Source organism: Polyodon spathula, chromosome 9 (genome assembly GCF_017654505.1).
Source record: "Polyodon spathula isolate WHYD16114869_AA chromosome 9, ASM1765450v1, whole genome shotgun sequence".
NCBI classification, from domain to species: Eukaryota; Metazoa; Chordata; class Actinopteri; order Acipenseriformes; family Polyodontidae; genus Polyodon; species Polyodon spathula.
This window is the reverse complement of record NC_054542.1, coordinates 7374071-7391662: the sequence shown is the minus strand read 5'-3', so window position 1 is coordinate 7391662 and position 17592 is coordinate 7374071. Positions and strand designations below refer to the sequence as shown.

The 17592-nt window shown below is 37.7% G+C and overlaps 1 protein-coding gene across 1 annotated transcript in view; it reads left to right on the top strand.

The window, feature by feature from the left end:
- Positions 1–17592, top strand: part of LOC121321263 (disks large homolog 2-like) — a 78386-nt gene that overhangs the window by 45497 nt on the left and 15297 nt on the right. Inside the window, exons 12-13 of the mRNA XM_041260164.1 lie at positions 11393–11569; positions 12722–12797. Coding sequence (XP_041116098.1) covers positions 11393–11569; positions 12722–12797 — 253 coding nt within the window. The remainder of the gene's footprint in view (positions 1–11392; positions 11570–12721; positions 12798–17592) is intronic.

The following is a 17592-nucleotide window of genomic DNA, read 5'->3' as shown; positions in this document are numbered from 1 at the left end:
TCAGTCACACCTGTTGTGCTGTACTGTACTGAACATTTCCCGAGGTTTCAGAGTAGCTGGTGTTTGGCAGCTGTCCCAGCTACAGTATCTTGTATTTTACAGCATTAACTGAGAAGAGGTTAAAAGCAGCAATAGCACTAGATGGACAGAATACAGTGGCTTGCAAAAGTATTGACCCCCCTTGGCATTTTTCCTATTTTGTTGCCTTACAACCTGGAATTAAAATTGATTTTTTGGGGGTTTGTATCATTTGATTTACACAACATGCCTACCACTTTGAAGATGCAAAATATTTTTTATTGTGAAACAAACAAGAAATAAGACAAAAAAACAGAAAACTTGAGCGTGCATAAGTATTCACCCCCCCAAAGTCAATACTTTGTAGAGCCACCTTTTGCAGCAATTACAGCTGCAAGTCTCTTGGGGTATGTATCTATAAGCTTGGCACATCTAGCCACTGGGATTTTTGCCCATTCTTCAGGGCAAAAAAGCTCCAGCTCCTTCAAGTTGGATGGGTTCCGCTGATGTACAGCAATCTTTAAGTCATACCACAGATTCGCAATTGGATTGAGGTCTGGGCTTTGACTAGGCCATTCCAAGACATTTAAATGTTTCCCCTTAAACCACTCGAGTGTTGCTTTAGCAGTATGCTTAGGGTCATTGTCCTGCTGGAAGGTGAACCTCCGTCCCAGTCACAAATCTCTGGAAGACTGAAACAGGTTTCCCTCAAGAATTTCCCTGTATTCAGCGCCATCCATCATTCCTTCAATTCTGACCAGTTTCCCAGTCCCTGCCAATGAAAAACATCCCCACAGCATGATGCTGCCACCACCATGCTTCACTGTGGGGATGGTGTTCTCGGGATGATGAGAGGTGTTGGGTTTGCGCCAGACAACGTTTTCCTTGATGGCCAAAAAGCTCAATTTTAGTGTCATCTGACCAGAGTACCTTCCATATGTTTGGGGAGTCTCCCACATGCCTTTTGGCGAACACCAAACGTGTTTGCTTATTTTTTTCTTTAAGCAATGGCTTTTTTTGGGCCACTCTTCCGTAAAGCCCAGCTCTGTGGAGTGTACGGCTTAAAGTGGTCCTATTGACAGATACTCCAATCTCTGCTGTGGAGCTTTGCAGCTCCTTCAGGGTTATCTTTTGTCTCTTTGTTGCCTCTCTGATTAATGCCCTCCTTGCCTGGTCCGTGAGTTTTGGTGGGCGGCCCTCTCTTGCCAGGTTTGTTGTGGTGCCATATTCTTTCCATTTTTTAATAATGGCTTTAATGGTGCTCCGTGGGATGTTCAAAGTATTGGATATTTTTTTATAACCCAACCCTGATCTGTACTTCTCCACAACTTTGTCCCTGACCTGTTTGGAGAGCTCCTTGGTCTTCATGGTGCCGCTTGCTTGGTGGTGCCCCTCGCTTAGTGGTGTTGCAGACTCTGGGGCCTTTCAGAACAGGTGTATATATACTGAGATTATGTGACAGATCATGTGACACTTAGATTGCACACAGGTGGACTTTATTTAACTAATTATGTGACTTCTGAAGGTAATTGGTTGCACCAGATCTTATTTAGAGGCTTAATAGGGTGAATACATATGCATGCACCACTTTTCCGTTATTTATTTTTTAGAATTTTTTGAAACAAGTTATTTTTTTCATTTCACTTCACCAATTTGGATTATTTTGTGTATGTCCATTACATGAAATCCAAATAAAAATCCATTTTAATTCCAGGTTGTAAGGCAACAAAATAGGAAAAATTCCAAGGGGGGGTCAATACTTTCGCAACCCAGTGTACACTATGTTTTGCATCGGTTGAATAGGCTGATACATTTGAGTGTGATCCACGATTGAGCCAGGTTTGAAGTTTTAATGCAACCAATCAACACCAAATCTGTCATTTTAGTAGCCTGTTAAATGACCTTTCTGGGCTGGCTAATACAGAGCAATTCAGTCAAGCATGGCTGCGTTAGATGGAGCGTCTGTCTTTATGTGATACAGAATACCGATTTCTTTTTTCTTTTCTATTGTGTGTATAACAGCCTCTCTGTAAGGAAAGAACGGATGGAAAATCTGTGTGTTGAAATCTCCGGTCCATTGGACATGCCTTGGGTTTTATCACTGGGTATAGAATAGATTTATTCACACATGTCTGGATATTTATTTCTATTCTAGTTACCTAGGGTAGGTATTATTCCCCACTGAGGAAGTAAACAACGGATAAGGAGGCATCCATCTGTACATATCCAGTGTAGATTGTGTTGAAACTTGAAGAGGAGATTCTCTACCACAAGGTATTAAGAGTATCATCATATTGGGGATATAAGGAGGAGCCTGTCCTTCTGTCCAGCCACAGATGCTGTACACAGGTCCCACATGTACTGGACACAAGGTGGACGTAGGTAATGGTGATCTTCGTTTACATGTAAATAGTTCTAATTCAGTGTTTACGGATGTATGTTATGGATGATTGGTACTAGCGTACAGTACTTATTTAACTAGTTTTAAATTATCATTTGAGATCATGGTGAATGATTGATTGTAAAGTAGATTAAGTATTTTACCCAAAACATGACACAAACACCACTTTATTATTATTATTATTATTATTATTATTTATTATTATTATTATTATTATTATTATTATTGTTAATAATAATTATATTACAATGTACCTTTAACATTGACTCACACATTGGAAGATTGTACTCCATGGTAGTCATTATTTCTGCATTTTCAATAAAGGTCACTGTGAGCTTTCAGAAAAGAGAGTGTTGGCCAGGCTTTCTGAGTAGCCTGGCAGTTGTTAAGAACTCTGGTTGATTTCTGTAGGTGTGGAAGGAAAAAAAAAGTGAGGGAAAAAACTCTACAGTAAATCACAATTTTTTACAACAGCTTGGTTTGCAATTATCAAGCTTGGCTTGTCCTGGTGTTGTGCAATCAGCATATAAATTCATAAAAGCTTGCACAATTCTTATTAAAGTATATCTTAACACTAAATAGCAATTACGGTACATTTCCTCTGGTTTCTATTCAAAACCACCTTAATGGCATCGTCAGCATCAATGTCACATAGTTACCATAGCAACAATAAAAATACTTCCCACATGCATCTGTTCATTTCCACTTTCACGAGAACGCTTTGCTACAAGTCAGATCAGTATGGTTTATCTACATATTTAATAAACCCATTGTTTTTCAAATGTGTTTTTATTTGGCAGTATCTATGACAAAGGCATTTAAAGAATAAGAAGGATGCAGTCTCATGACCTTGCAAAAAGTGAATAAGCATGACATTGAAATCAAATGTCGTTTCTTCCTAAATCTTGTCTTGCTGATCGAGAGTAATCCCCCCCCCCCCCCCCCCCCCCCCCCCCCCCCCCCCCCACACTCTTTAAGGTAGTAAGACAATACGCCATGTCTTTATGGAAACCAAAGATACAATCGAAGAGTTCTTAGAATCTCTTAGTAAACACAATTTGATTTCTTTGTGTATAGAGATCTTAAAAATCAATTGGCATGAAAAGACTGACATTGGATATCTGCAGAAAAAGATAATTATGGACAAGCAACGATAAAAAAAAATGTTTTAAAAAAGAAATTTGTTAAAATGTTCTGTATTGTCTTTTTTTTATATATATAATATGCTTTCAATGTAAACCTAATACTCCAGTGCCTGGAACAAAGATTTGGGACAGAACTACAAAAAGAAAAAAAAACCCAAAACATTATTTGCTATATTTATTATTATTTTTATGCCTATGGAAAAAAATGACTTTCTTTTCAAATGCTGATCTTCAAGATCTTACAGGACTGTCACTTATGATTATTACACATCCATTCCCATTCTAAGAACCTTGCTGCTTCACCTGCCAGTTAAAACCTGTCCTATAGCTGCTGTCTGCAGATTTTTTGTGGGTGTGATGAATCCAGCCAATACAGCCTTTTGTAACGTTAATGCATGTTTCCCATAATACTCTCCCGAAGCAGTGACAATCCAACATGCCCACAGATCAGCTCAATAAAGTTTGTTTCTGGGTCACTGCAGACCGGGGAGAGGGGGGTCCAAGAAAGCATTTATTAAAAAAAGACATTTTTAAAAACTGACAGAGTGGAGTGGTCTGCCATGGGCTAATATTTGTTAATAATTTTTAAAGGCTTGGTAGAGCAACAGAAAAATCCTGACTATATATATATATATATATATATATATTATTTAACAGCCTCCCCTATCTGAGATCTAATATTGCAAACCGTTACTGTTTCAGGGGAAAGAAAATACTGGTGCGTTCTGCAAGTGTACCCACATGTACTGTAGTGTTTACACTTAACTGTTCAGTGTGCACATTTGTTTAAGAACAATAATCTCTTATTTTTGTTAAACTGGAGCACCCTAATGAATAGTACACAGGACAGTGATGAGTAAAGTGATTTACACTCTAAAAATAATGTGGTTTAGTCAATTGTACAAAACATCAAGACACACAAGTATTTGGCTAAAGTGCCATTCTAATCTTTTTTTTTTTTCTTTTAAGCTGACAGGCAATTGCAATGCACATACAATATACTCTAACATCCTCTCTTCTACAACCCCAGACAAAATCTTGTTTTACAAACAAACTTGACTTGCATCCAGCAGTCTGGAAGTAATGCTGCCACTCTGAACAACTCTGCAGGGAAAGTTGGAGCCCTCAAGACCAGCAAGTCCTGCAGAGAAAAAGTAGTGATTTTTCCATCAGATAAACGCTAGGTCAAGCACAGCTAAAGGCAGTCATCATTCTGCTGCTTGGACGGTCAAGCTGGGAATCCATTAATATTTTATTGTATGCCACAGCTGAACAAACAGACCGTCTTCCCGTAAGATGGTCCTGTCTTTGTCGCCAGCTCCTCGTGAAATAATAAGGATGAAAAAATCTCTCAAATATACATCTGCTCATTTAAACAATATATTAACATGCCATCTGTAAGTTGTCTGCTCCTTTTGCTTGTGTTTTTTTTTTGTTTGTTTGTTTGTTTTGAGAAAAGCAGCACTTTTCCTAACCTACAACTACAAAGATCAAAAACCAAACACTTTGGGAGCTGTGAGTAATGAACAGCAGGTGTCTTTGGTCTTGCTGTTACAAGAATGTGTTGAAATGGTACTCTCAGTGTCAGTGAGTGTTACCTGTGTGTGGTTTGAAGACATTAAAAAAAAAAAAAATCTTCCGGATTTTTAGTAATATTATTCATCCATGTATATTTTAAGACGGAATCACTACATCATTTGCAGGAGAAATACATTCTGTTCAGTCCGGCGCCAAAATGTCCTGCCTAAATCTCAGCCTTAAATGAAAAAAAAATATAATAATAATAAATAATAATAATAATAATAATAATAATAATAATAATAATAATAATAATAATAATAATAATGTAATACAGTATATTCTGTGCTGGTGTGGCATTTGAGGAATGGCTCTTTGTGAAAGGTGCCTGCCTGCCTGTTTGTCTTCCTTTTCATTTTTCTTTGAGACACAAGCCTCTTTCTGTTGCATGCTAAAGCCTCTCCAGATCAAAGGAGCCCCATGCTTAGCTTTGTGAAGTGATATGAGAATCTTACTGCACTATTTTTTTTTTTTTTTTTTTTTAAACTAACCGTTAATGTCAGTTTGAAAAATGATTCCTAACTCCAGAAGTGGAGTTGTAATTTATGAGTGCCGTGGTACTAGCTTGGGATTTTCCCTTCTATTAATTAGGACATCCTGTAACTGTGTTCAGGGCCAGCATGTTAGAAGGTACTGTAATTGTTTGATTTATTGAAGTGTCTGATGAAGGGGATGATGTCATTGACTGAGGACTAGAAAAGTAGTCTAACCTTTATCTCCAGAACAGTTTTTTTATAGATTTATTTGTTTATTCATGTCGCTCCTCAGCAAATCCTCACTCACATACTTATCAAACAGCCAGAACATTAAAATAGTCAGGATTCAATAGGCATCAAAAATGGCCCTCAGTATATTTTCTGTTTGCTTGTTTAATGGATAATATTGGATAATATTTTCATCTGAACTTTTGGAAATGGCTTGGCTTGCTCTTTCCTCTGAGTACCCAGTTTACCTGTCTATGACCCCTGAGTCTTCTGAGTTAAGTTTGCTTTTCAGGGCCTCCCGTTCAATCCCCTTAAATGGCACATCTTGGGGGACCTTAATCTAGGTTGAGTGGCCTAATAGTCCAGAAATGACAGAGATGTGACTTACTTTTTTCATTTGTACAGTAGAAGATTTTTTCTGTAAGCCAGAAGGCTTAGTAATTTAAAGACAATGCAATCTTACCTGCAGTGTTTAGTGTTCTCCTCTTATTAGTTTCCAAAATCTGGGTCAAGTTTTTTTTTTTTATTTGATATGAGTCTGTGTTTTCAGAGCAAACTGTAGCTGTTTAACCCCCCCCCTTTAGTAACCAGAAAGAAAGGGAATGTCGATGTGTTTATCTTTGGAGATTTATCAAGAGTTGTGCAGTAAACGGATTCATCATGTAAGTTATTATATCAGTTACAGTATATCTTAAAATGGGGAAGATACTGTCAGTAATGCATCCAATGTCTCATTTCAAAGCATTGCATTAGATTGCATTTCAATAGAATGTCTGAATTATTATTATTATTATTATTATTATTATTATTATTATTATTATTATTATTATTATTATTATTGGTGTTAAATACAGTAGTTATCGCTGGAATAGCATTTTCAAAAAGTAAATTTTGGTCATAAATTCTATATTTATTATTCAATATTTACTTCTCAATTTAAATGGAAAAAGTCCCTAGAACTTTTTTTTTTTATTGTACTGGCATACCATCCTGTCTATAAGTAAACAGGAGCTTATGGCTGTTCAGTGCCCATCAGCTGAAGATTGCGGAAGGTCACCGCAAGTACCTGACACAGCAGATACCAGCTAAAGGCTGTCAATGAAGCCCAGCTGAGCTGTTTAACTAGCATTGAGTAATATATACAGATTTATTATAGAAAAGCACCCAGCAGACTCCATGAGATGTATATGAGTTAGCCAAAGGGGGCGAGACAGTATGTGTGATGACTTTGTGCAAACACCTACTGTGGTTTTTGCATCTCCCTCAAGTCTGAGTGTTTCCTTAAACATGCTTTGCCATGCTTGTAAAATGGCTGATTTGACTTCCTGTATACTGCATGTTTTGTGCCCAGTCATCCATACAGATGCATTCTCAGGACTTCAGTCTGCCTCCCTGTTGAGTGAACTGCAACGTACAATGTATTCCTTTTGGATTAGGAGACAGTTTTTTTAAATTATTTTTATTTTGTAGCAACATTACTTATAAAATCTTAATACATGTTGCAGTGGCTGCCACTTATTATTTTAAGAGCTCTCACACTTAGCCTTTGATGTAACAGGCTTTACATACACCCAACACACCAGACAGCACCTAAAAGGTAGCCCCTCGGCCAGTATGAAGATACAGCATATGAATATGTGCGTCTTTAAAATAAATATTGTGTTTGTGTGTGTGAAAGTTAATTTTGTACAAGGAATGCAACACATTGTTATTTTGGCTGAAAATAATTTGATCTAGGATAGCCTGATTGAGTGATATTAGGCATGCTTTCATATGAACACTGGCGGAACTGTCAACAATTTACTGAGAGATTAGATTACAATAATTGGGTGTTTGGCACAATTGTTTTACAGTATCATTGTTTCTGCTTATCTTATTGCTTCTAAATAAAGTTTAACTTCCCCTTGCATGTTTTATTACAGTCTATATCCTTTTTTTCATGAAGATGCTGGTGTTATTTGGAAAAGTTTATAATGCTCTGTGAAAAATATGCCAAGACCAATTTATCATCTTTTTTTCCACTAGTCTATATGTGTTGTGCAGCTTGCTATTAAAATGATAGTTGAGTAAAAAGGCTTTAAAAAGCATTGAATTACAGTACAACTTTGCATATCCGACCCCCTGTGGACTGGGGTATAGGCAGATAGGTGAACAAGTCGGATTTGCAAACATCTATAGAAAATTGGGATACAGTATTATTAATGATGGAGGTCGCTTTTCAGAGCAAGACAGGTTGGCATAGTGCAGTGCAGTGATTAAATTATTACACAATCACTTAATTGTATGCCTCGTCTGTCGTTTGCGAGTTATCATCATGGCTGAGAAGAGAAAACGAGTCGATTTGCAAAAGCTCAAGGTTTCACTTCTTTGTGCTATAACTTGAAACTAACATACAGTATGGGCTCTGAAAAATGGTTTTCAATCCATAAGAACATCTCTTGAGGGTTTTCATGACATTTTGCACCCATCCCAGAAGTTTTTTGCAAAGGGCACATTGAAAGAAGTGAGATGCACATGTTCTGTTCTGTAGCTTTTGCCTTGTTAAATATGTGTTGATGTGCACTGTTATCTTGTTATTCTGCAGTCCATGAACCATTATAATTTGATTTGTCTAATGCTCATTTTTCAATGTCTTCTTTGATTCCAGTAAGACTGAAATTAGAAGTTGTATGCAGTGAGTTTGATTTTGAAGTTACAGTATATCGCTGAAATCCTCCATAATGTAATTTAGAGATACACAACCTGTTCTGCATATTGAAAAAGAATAATACCATTTTTACTTAGTATCTACAAACAAACCTAGAACCAGAGATGTATTTTGACAAGCATTGAGCCCTTTAAAACAACCGCATACTGCTAAATGCTGCAGTTCTTTGCTGAAACCGTGTGGGTGGAAGAAATAGACAAGCTGGTTGATTTCCAGAAGAAATACACGTGCCACTCCTGGACTCTGTGTGTGGCAGTGAGAGATAGATGCGTGGGTAAGAAGAACTGAAAGTGCTTGAATTGTCTTGTTCAAACAAGTGATGCATCTCATAGGCTTCATTAGGGAAAGGGATAGAGGGGTCCTTTTAATAAGAAAACACAATTGTAGAATTCTTCTTAAAGGCTGCTCATTATCTACAGCACAGACACAGTTAACAGCAGAGTTACATACATACTATCTCAGCCTAGACCTCAGAGCTGCAGATTACACAATACCCTGAAGAAGAGAGAGACTGTGAGTGACAAGAGAGAGGTAGTTGAAGAACGGGAGGGTTTTGAGTACAAATTATGTATGCTGATCGTTTTAGAGCAACCACGTAGCTTTTTTTTTTTTTAGTGGCACAGCATTTGGGGTGTCGTAGGCATGTGGTATATTAGCATGAGTAATATTTTTAATGCTTAAAAAGGACTGATTCCCATTTTAATGTAAATAAAGTAATATGTGAACCGGGGGCTAAAGAAGTCTCGAGTCAAAATGGGAGGGATTTGGAGGTTGATGTAAGCCTGCTTAGTCTTGTATAAACCTTTGCTCAAATGACATTTTAAAAATTAGATCACTTCATTCAACATGATTCTGGCATTTTCTGTTGTTAAATAAATTTAAAATGAGGTTGAAGTGTGATCAGCGAAAGTCAAAAGGTCTGCTTGAGCACGAGGTTTGTCTTTACGTTTTGTCAGATGCTCTGTAAATTTCTTTGAATAATGTAAGTGAACATGCTGGTACAGTGCCATTTCTTTTTCAGTTACTGTTTAGATAGCAAAAAAGAAAGAGATCTATTTTTTAAGAGGCAGGCCCCATGTAGTACTCCATACTACTGCAAAAACATAATAATGTTATCAGGTCCGTTGAGGTTGTTTGTGAAACAAAAAGCCGTTAAACTGGTAATTGCTATGCTTTGTCAAGTGGGCATAAATTACAATTGATGGAGTAATGATATGTGTGATGTCATTGTATTTTCCTCTCGGTATAAATGCCTGCTGGCATCCATCTAATACAGTCAGACAGCCTTGTGCAAATCAACTGCTAATTTGGAATTCAATGTGGAATTAAAACTTGAATTCCATTTGGTTTTCCCTTTTACCCCATTTATCAGCTTCCAGTAGTTCACATACAGATTATTCTGGTTATTTATTCTAAAATGATATACAGTATGCAGGTATCTTATTATTCCAAGTCTCGGATGTCGGGAATCTGGCTGCTGCTAGTATTGTTGCCACAAGGGAGTCGGAGCTTGCAATCTCTTACTTTGTTTCCATGGATACTGGGAAACATCAAATGCTTGCGAGATCAGACTCTGGTGTTTGTGCAACTCTGCTATTCATTTGATAATATAAGTACCTTTGTATGTACCCTTTTTATCACTTTTAAGGTAATATTGCACAGAATCAGGCCACCATCAACACACACACACACACACACACACACACACAGCCAAAGCCAAATTACACCTCAGCGCATCCCACATATGCTCAGTTGGATTTACCGGTATATCTGTGGGACTGTGCTGCCCGTGGCAGGTGTGAGGATTCTTGCTCATCTTCCTCCTGGGAAAGATGAAGTTACATTTTCATCCTGAAACACACCTCGTCCCTCAAGTTAAAACAGTGAGGCATTGCAGGGTGAGCCTGATTGGCTATAATGCTCAGGATCTTGACTCTTTCCCCGAAAGGAGTAAGCGCTCCCAAACCAATGCAAATAAAACCAAATCAAATCTATGTTTTGCATGTGCAGAAGTGTAGGGCATGGAGCAAGGAGGCAAACTTCCTGACACTTTTTACCAATTAGTTCAGGAACATACTTTTTACTTGCGTGTTCATCCTCTCTATAGCTGCAATATCGTTACCCTCTTTTTCCTTGCCTGAAGCACAAATGTTCGATGGCTGCTGGGGCATGTTTTTTGCCACTTAATGCAGTCACTCAAAAGATGCAATTGAACAGGTGACATGTGTCACCTGCAGTGCAAGCCCATTAAAGTCAGCTTACAAAACAACTGTGCCATGAAAAAGCTTGGTAATAGATTGTATAATTAGATACATACCCCCAATTAAAGCCTATTATGGTGTGTGGTTTTGTAATATGGGTTGCTGTCAGCAGAGATGTGATTTCACTTAGACCAGCAGAGCTGCATTTTACAAGCTGGAGTCTAACAGCAAAAAGTGATTGTTCAGCAGAAATCAGCCCACCCACCAACCTGGCAATGAAGTTACCGCAGAGCAATTTGAGGTACTGTGTGCTTGTGAGCACCTCACACACCACAGTATACTGCAAATTAAAATACATTTTAATAATGCCTAGTTTAATACTCTAGCTCTCTCTCTCTCTCTCTCTCTCTCTCTCTCTCTCTCTCTCTCTCTCTCTCTCTCTCTCTCTCTCTCTCTCTCTCTCTCTCTCTCTCTCTCTCTCTCTCTCTCTCTCTCTCTATATATATATATATATATATATATATATATATATATATATATATATATATTTTTTTTTTTTTTTTTTTTTGTTATGAAAACATAAAGAGGTGTAATTAGGAAACGAAAGCTGACTCAATGGTGTTTTGACATTTTTTCAGAGCGCTATTTGACTATGACAAAGTGAAGGACAGCGGTCTCCCAAGCCAAGGCCTCAGCTTCAAGTATGGAGATATTCTCCACGTCATCAATGCCTCCGATGATGAGTGGTGGCAAGCGAGGAGAGTCACGCCAGAGGGAGACAGCGACGAAATGGGAGTCATACCCAGCAAAAGACGGTAAAATACAAAACCAAGGCAGATTCTGTTGAAGTCATTTTCCTTCAGCAAAAACTACAGTCCCATAACTACATCATTGAATTAAGAAATATATTATTTTGTAGGCTAAATGAGGTGTGTGAAGATTGTTTTCTGCATGTATAAAGAAAGGTACGGTATACACTGTATGTAGATTACTACCCATTTCTGGGGAAAATGTTGGTGAAGTTGTTAATTTAACAGTTTGAAATAGAACCAATTATTAGTTTATTTATTTATTTATTTATTGTCATTCTGACAATTAGTAAAAGTCGTTAGTGTTTCCGGTAATGTGTTTTTTTTTGTATTGCACAGTTAGTATGCTGGAGCTACCCAGAAGCAAAATGCTTTTCTGGCCCATGACTGGATTATTATGTATAATATATAATGTGAATTGAATGTTGAAAATATGCAGTTTATATAAAACAATAGTTTGACTTGGTATTCTGCCATCTGTCAAAACAGTCATCTGTGCTACCTATCTTAAATCTCAGCTCAAACTTGCGATGCTTCGCCCATAGAACGAAAGCTATTGCATGTTGCCAAGTCACGTTTCAAGTGTACCTGAGTTAGCCAGACTACCACATAAATACTGTATTCATACATTTCTGTGTGTCTGATTCTGGAGCTGCAAAACATGTGTGCTGTACATCTCCTTCATGTGCAGTGACCTGACCTGACGAAGGTTAATATACAGTGCTCAAGGGACTCCACTCATGGCTTACTCTTTCTGATGAAGGTTAATACACAGTGCTCAAGGGACTCCACTCATATTATAGTATTTCTTTGCGATCCAAATTTAAGCCTTGTTAATCTTTATTTAAAAAAAAAAGTGTTTCATAATCTTCTAGCGGTAGGCAAGAACAATAAATCCCTTTGCGTTCTTTAAGTCAGTTTAATATGCAACGATCCCCTGTTCTTTTTTCTTTTTTGACCAATGCTTTATTTTGAAACAGCTGCATGTACTGCATCATACTCTGTACTGCGTTAAACATTCATAAGATCTCTTCATAGCAACTTTACAAGCAGACATAGGGAATTGGATAGAATTACATCAGGGTAGGGGGTTCCTGTCAGAAGTTAACAAGGGTTTGTTTTACTACAGTGTGTGACTATTTTTTTTGCCCAACGCAGGGTGGAAAGGAAAGAAAGAGCACGCCTGAAGACTGTGAAGTTCAATGCCAAGCCAGGTGTGATTGACTCCAAAGGGGTAAGTACCTGTTTTAAAAAGTGCATACTAGAGGTTTATAATCGCAGATTAAATGAGACAGCTTCCAAAACAGCAGTAATAACTTGACTCAGCTGGGATTCAAAGCATGCATGTATAGTATAAGCCATCACTGTTTTTTTTGTGGGGTTTTATTATTCTAAATGGCACATAATCAGCAGACAAGTTGAGACACCACTGCGAGAGGTGATTAAATGCCAGTGGTCTCCAGGGATCGATGATGAGGCACAGGCAGCATGTGTGTTTGTTTGTTTGTTTGTTTTCAGTGATTTATATGATCTGTGATGTGTGAACAAGCAAAAATTGAAATGGCTTTGTGGGATGAAAAAAATAGTTTGCTGGGATTTGAAAATACTGTCTTAAATGTTGTTATTTTAACTGTACAACCTGACAGCATTATCTTGATTATACATTACAGTTTATCGTCAAATCTCAGCGCAATGTTTTACATCAATAGCTCATTGGGCACATACACAATGTTATATCCATTTTAAATAGTGAACAGGTTTGTTGATTGTTTGAGTAGTATTGTTCCTTGGGATAACAAAATACTGAGCTCAAGTCGTGTGATTTCTTAAAAATCCCATTTTCTCAATGTTTAGTATTTGAATCGAGTTAAAATGGCCAAAATGAGATGGTTAAGAATCTGTATAAATAGCGATTTGAAAAGACTTTAATTAACACAAGAACAGGGAAAGATACGACCATGCCCCACTTGAGTAGTGAAGATCGCCTGGTTGCTATCGGCATGATTGAAGGCAGCCTGTCTGTGAGAGAAGGTGCCCGGAGAATGAGAGGTTCTGCTTCAACAATCAGCAGACTAGTCCAGAGAAACCAAGAAACCAGCTATGTGTGGGAAAGGCCACGTCCTGGAAGGCAGAGGGTCACCAGACCGGCCCACCATGTGGTAGGTGAGCATTATATTGACTGTTATGTTGTTCAAGCCAACTGGTGAGGCGGTGGAAGCGTGTTGATGTGGGCAGAATCTCCTTATCTCAAGAACGCCTTTGGTGCAGATTGTGGGCATCCTTACTGCTCAGCAATACATTGACAAAGAGACAACAGTGTCGATTTTCCAGCAGGACAATGCAAGACCACACAGTGCTAGGATTACGATTGCACGACTTCAAGAAAACAATGTCGAGGTCTTGCCATGGCCAGCTTTTTCTCCTTACCCGAGTCCAATAGAACATCTGTGGGACCAATATCGGCAGTACCATCCACAGGAGACAACCGCGACCAGCCAACCTTCACCAGCTGGCTACAGCCGCACAGGAAGAGTGGCGGAAGATCCCACAGCAGTCTATCCAGAGGCTGATCAGATCTATGCGTCAACGCTGCCAGGATTGTATTAATGCTCAGGGAGGCCATACCCGATACTAACTTTGTAATGTTTTCATTTTGAGAGATACATACACACATACACAGATTGTATGTCCCTGTCGGTATAGGTACAATACTGTATACTCTAGCTGTATCCATGCACCACTGTTGCGCCAGACACACCTTTTTGACCCTCCACTGGCTGTTGAAGACACCCAAAGTTAGTAGCAGAAATGTCAGAACAACCAGCTCCAAATTAAATATTAAACCTAGATTCTTACAAAAAAGTCGCACATCTTGTTTGTGTTAGCCCTGGGTTGATTTTTATCAAATGCAAATTTCAGTTGAAATACAATACTCTTTGTAGCATATCAAAGGCCCTCTTTCATATTGAAGACGATGCCTTTAAAACTGAAGACTATGGGCAGAAATATCATGGGTTGTTTAAATCATAGTTTTTTTTGTACCGGTAATGAAAAGTGACATTTCGCTGTTTGAAATGTTTTGATTGAGAGTAACATTTCCTGTCAGCATGTGAATATGCTGATTATCCACCTGCTTAAGTCCAGAGTATTTAGTTTCAAATCTCACTCTGTATCTGCAATGCAAGCAGGTCTGCTGAGAGTCGATGAGCTCTGAAGCAGTAATGTGCAACGCGTCACTCCTAAGAAGCACATACTGCAGATGGCGATTTGTTTATTAAAGAAAATTTCAATATGTCAATATGAATATTTATTCAAGCTTGGCATACAGATTAGTGACAGGCTGCTCAGGATATACTGACATGTAGTGTTACCTTGTATATTGTTCCAACACAGGGCTAGTTCAATTTAATATTTACTCTACGTAGACAGACAGACCGACTGGCAGACATTCAATCAGATAGACAGAAAGGCAGACCAATACAAGGGAAATAGATTCAAGCATGCAATCACACTCTACTCACTCCTTGTTAATATTTGCATACTGACAGGCTAGCTTTAAAAATGTGAATTAATCCCCACTCCAAATTATCAGGGGAAATGTGTCAGAAACAGGATCTTTCACAGCGGAAGCTTGTTCTCTGTGTTAATCAGAGATCTCATTAATAAAACAAGAGCAAAACTGACGTCTTTACCAAGGACTGAAAATGCTGTGAATTCTGCTTAATTGAGAATGCTTTAAAAAGATTTGTACGCTTAAAAAAAAAAAAAAAAAAAAAAAAAAAAAAAAAAAAAAACGTGTTAAATAAATAACTAGCTAATTGTTAGGTTTGAGTCATAGATGAATAATACCTGTACTTCATATCTGATGCCTGGTCGGGTGTCTTTGTGAAATGGCTTCTGATGGTAGTCCACTTTCTAGTGGAAGTGGCCAGTCACAACTGACAAGCCTTGAACCACAAGTTACACAAAGGCCATGGGTAACCAAAATGCAAGGTGTTTTTTTTTTTTTTTTTTTTTTTATAATATAGTTCCTACTTATAAATGACTTCGCATAGTTCCAATATTTCCCATCCAGTATAACTAAGTAACAGTTCTTTCTGCTTGTTTGTTTTGCACACTGAGGTGTAACACCTCCACCTGGGTCAATTGGTAACTTCCACCATCAGGGTGGATTGCAGATACCAATCTGTTATCTGAAATAAATAAAAGACATTCTACTGTAAGACAGAGTGTTTGTCTCATTTTTTTACAAATACATTTTGGATACAGGGTTTATTATAGGGCTAAAGTTCCAAGTTCATCCCAGAAGTATCTAACACTATAAAATACATACACACAAAAAGTATTATATAGGAATCTGAAGGTAAAATACGATTTTGCTCAGTAGCCCCTACCTTGGTTTCCCCCTCTTTTCAGACCTTATCTACCAAGACAAATTAATCCAATCTGCTGAGGTTCGTGTCATTTTTTTATTAAAAAATAAAAGCTATTCAAAGTCACAAAGGTAAATGTATAGGTTCAGATTTGGTTTGCATTAAATATTAAAGCTGCCCTGCTTTTAAAGGTTACCATTACCTTTGAGTGTTTATTCAGAACTCAAGAAAAATATTAGAAAACTCAATCCGACATCTGACCTGGCCCCCCATGACCTAGAGAGCCTACTATAACTATAGCTATGTACAAGATTAGATGTAAGATAACAAGAAATTCTGTACATTTTGACAGCAAACTCGTGAATTTTTCCACAGTGCAGTCAGAATGATTACTGAAGTCTCCTTTCTGTCCTACTCAAACTGCCAGCCGGGTTTTTGTTTTTGGCTAAACTGTGTTTAAGTGTTTTAAAATTCCTGATCTATGTCTAAATGTTTATTAACCAATGCAAGCAATTTTTACTTGAGAGTCTTACCCAGTTACACCAGATCTGGGTGGCGTTCAAGTCCAGGGTAAGGTTTCACACCCCATTAAGATAGTCTTTGTTCATTTGAAACTTTACCATGGGATGTTACGTGGACTGATATAAGTTATATATAATTTAACACTTTAATCTGACACAGTATACAAGGACAACTTAGTTGGAACTTTTCGTGATTGACAAGTACTCTTATATAATATGTCAGATGTTGAAGCATGTTGAGTAATAAATAATGTACAGTAAATGTAATGTACTGTAAATGTAAATGTATGATTATTATTTTATGTGCAGCTGTCTGTGGTGACGACTTGTAGACCATGTATCTTTTTAATACACCTAAGACTTTTCCATGGATTTAAAACTAAAGGGATCCGTTTCATTGACATGCTTTGTCTCCTAGCTGTGCCTCCCATTTGCATGTAGTTGCTGGTTGAAAAATATATGCTATTAAAAGCCTTGTAATTATTGATGCAAATTGATTATTAAAGTCATGCATGCATATCAATGTGTCGCACAGTCGACAATCCAATTACAGTAATGGCTAAGCAGTAAGGCTGTGGGAAGTCTTTCATGGTGTGTAGAGTTTTACTATCACTAGGTAACATCTTTCCTCTGGTGATATTGACAGCACACGCTTGGAATTTTAGTGATCTTCCTAATTCCGTATGTTTTGTGTAACATTTAATGTGGGCTATTAAATTGATCTAAAACATATGCATCTCCCTGAAATACACTGAAGGGACCTTCCGTTTAAACACTGCTTAAGTTAAACTCCAAAACGAGAGGGTTACAATGTATATATGGTTATGTTATCCCAAACTATTTCATTATTTCAGTTCACTCTTGTTTGAAATGCAGTATTATTTGGCACCATTCAATACAATCTCAAGTGCTGCTGTCTGGCATTGATCATTCAAGACTGTTCTCTCTACACTGTAATGAAAATAAATCAAGGCAAGCCAGCTTTTTAATGAAGTCCTTGGTCTCCATAGTTACTCTCACTAAGCTCGCTCAATGCGCAAGGGTTGAGTACGTTGGGTCAGATTTTGCTATGGTGACAACATTTCAGAATCTAATTTTAACCAGAACTGGTAAAGTAGTGGCATAAATTGTTGAT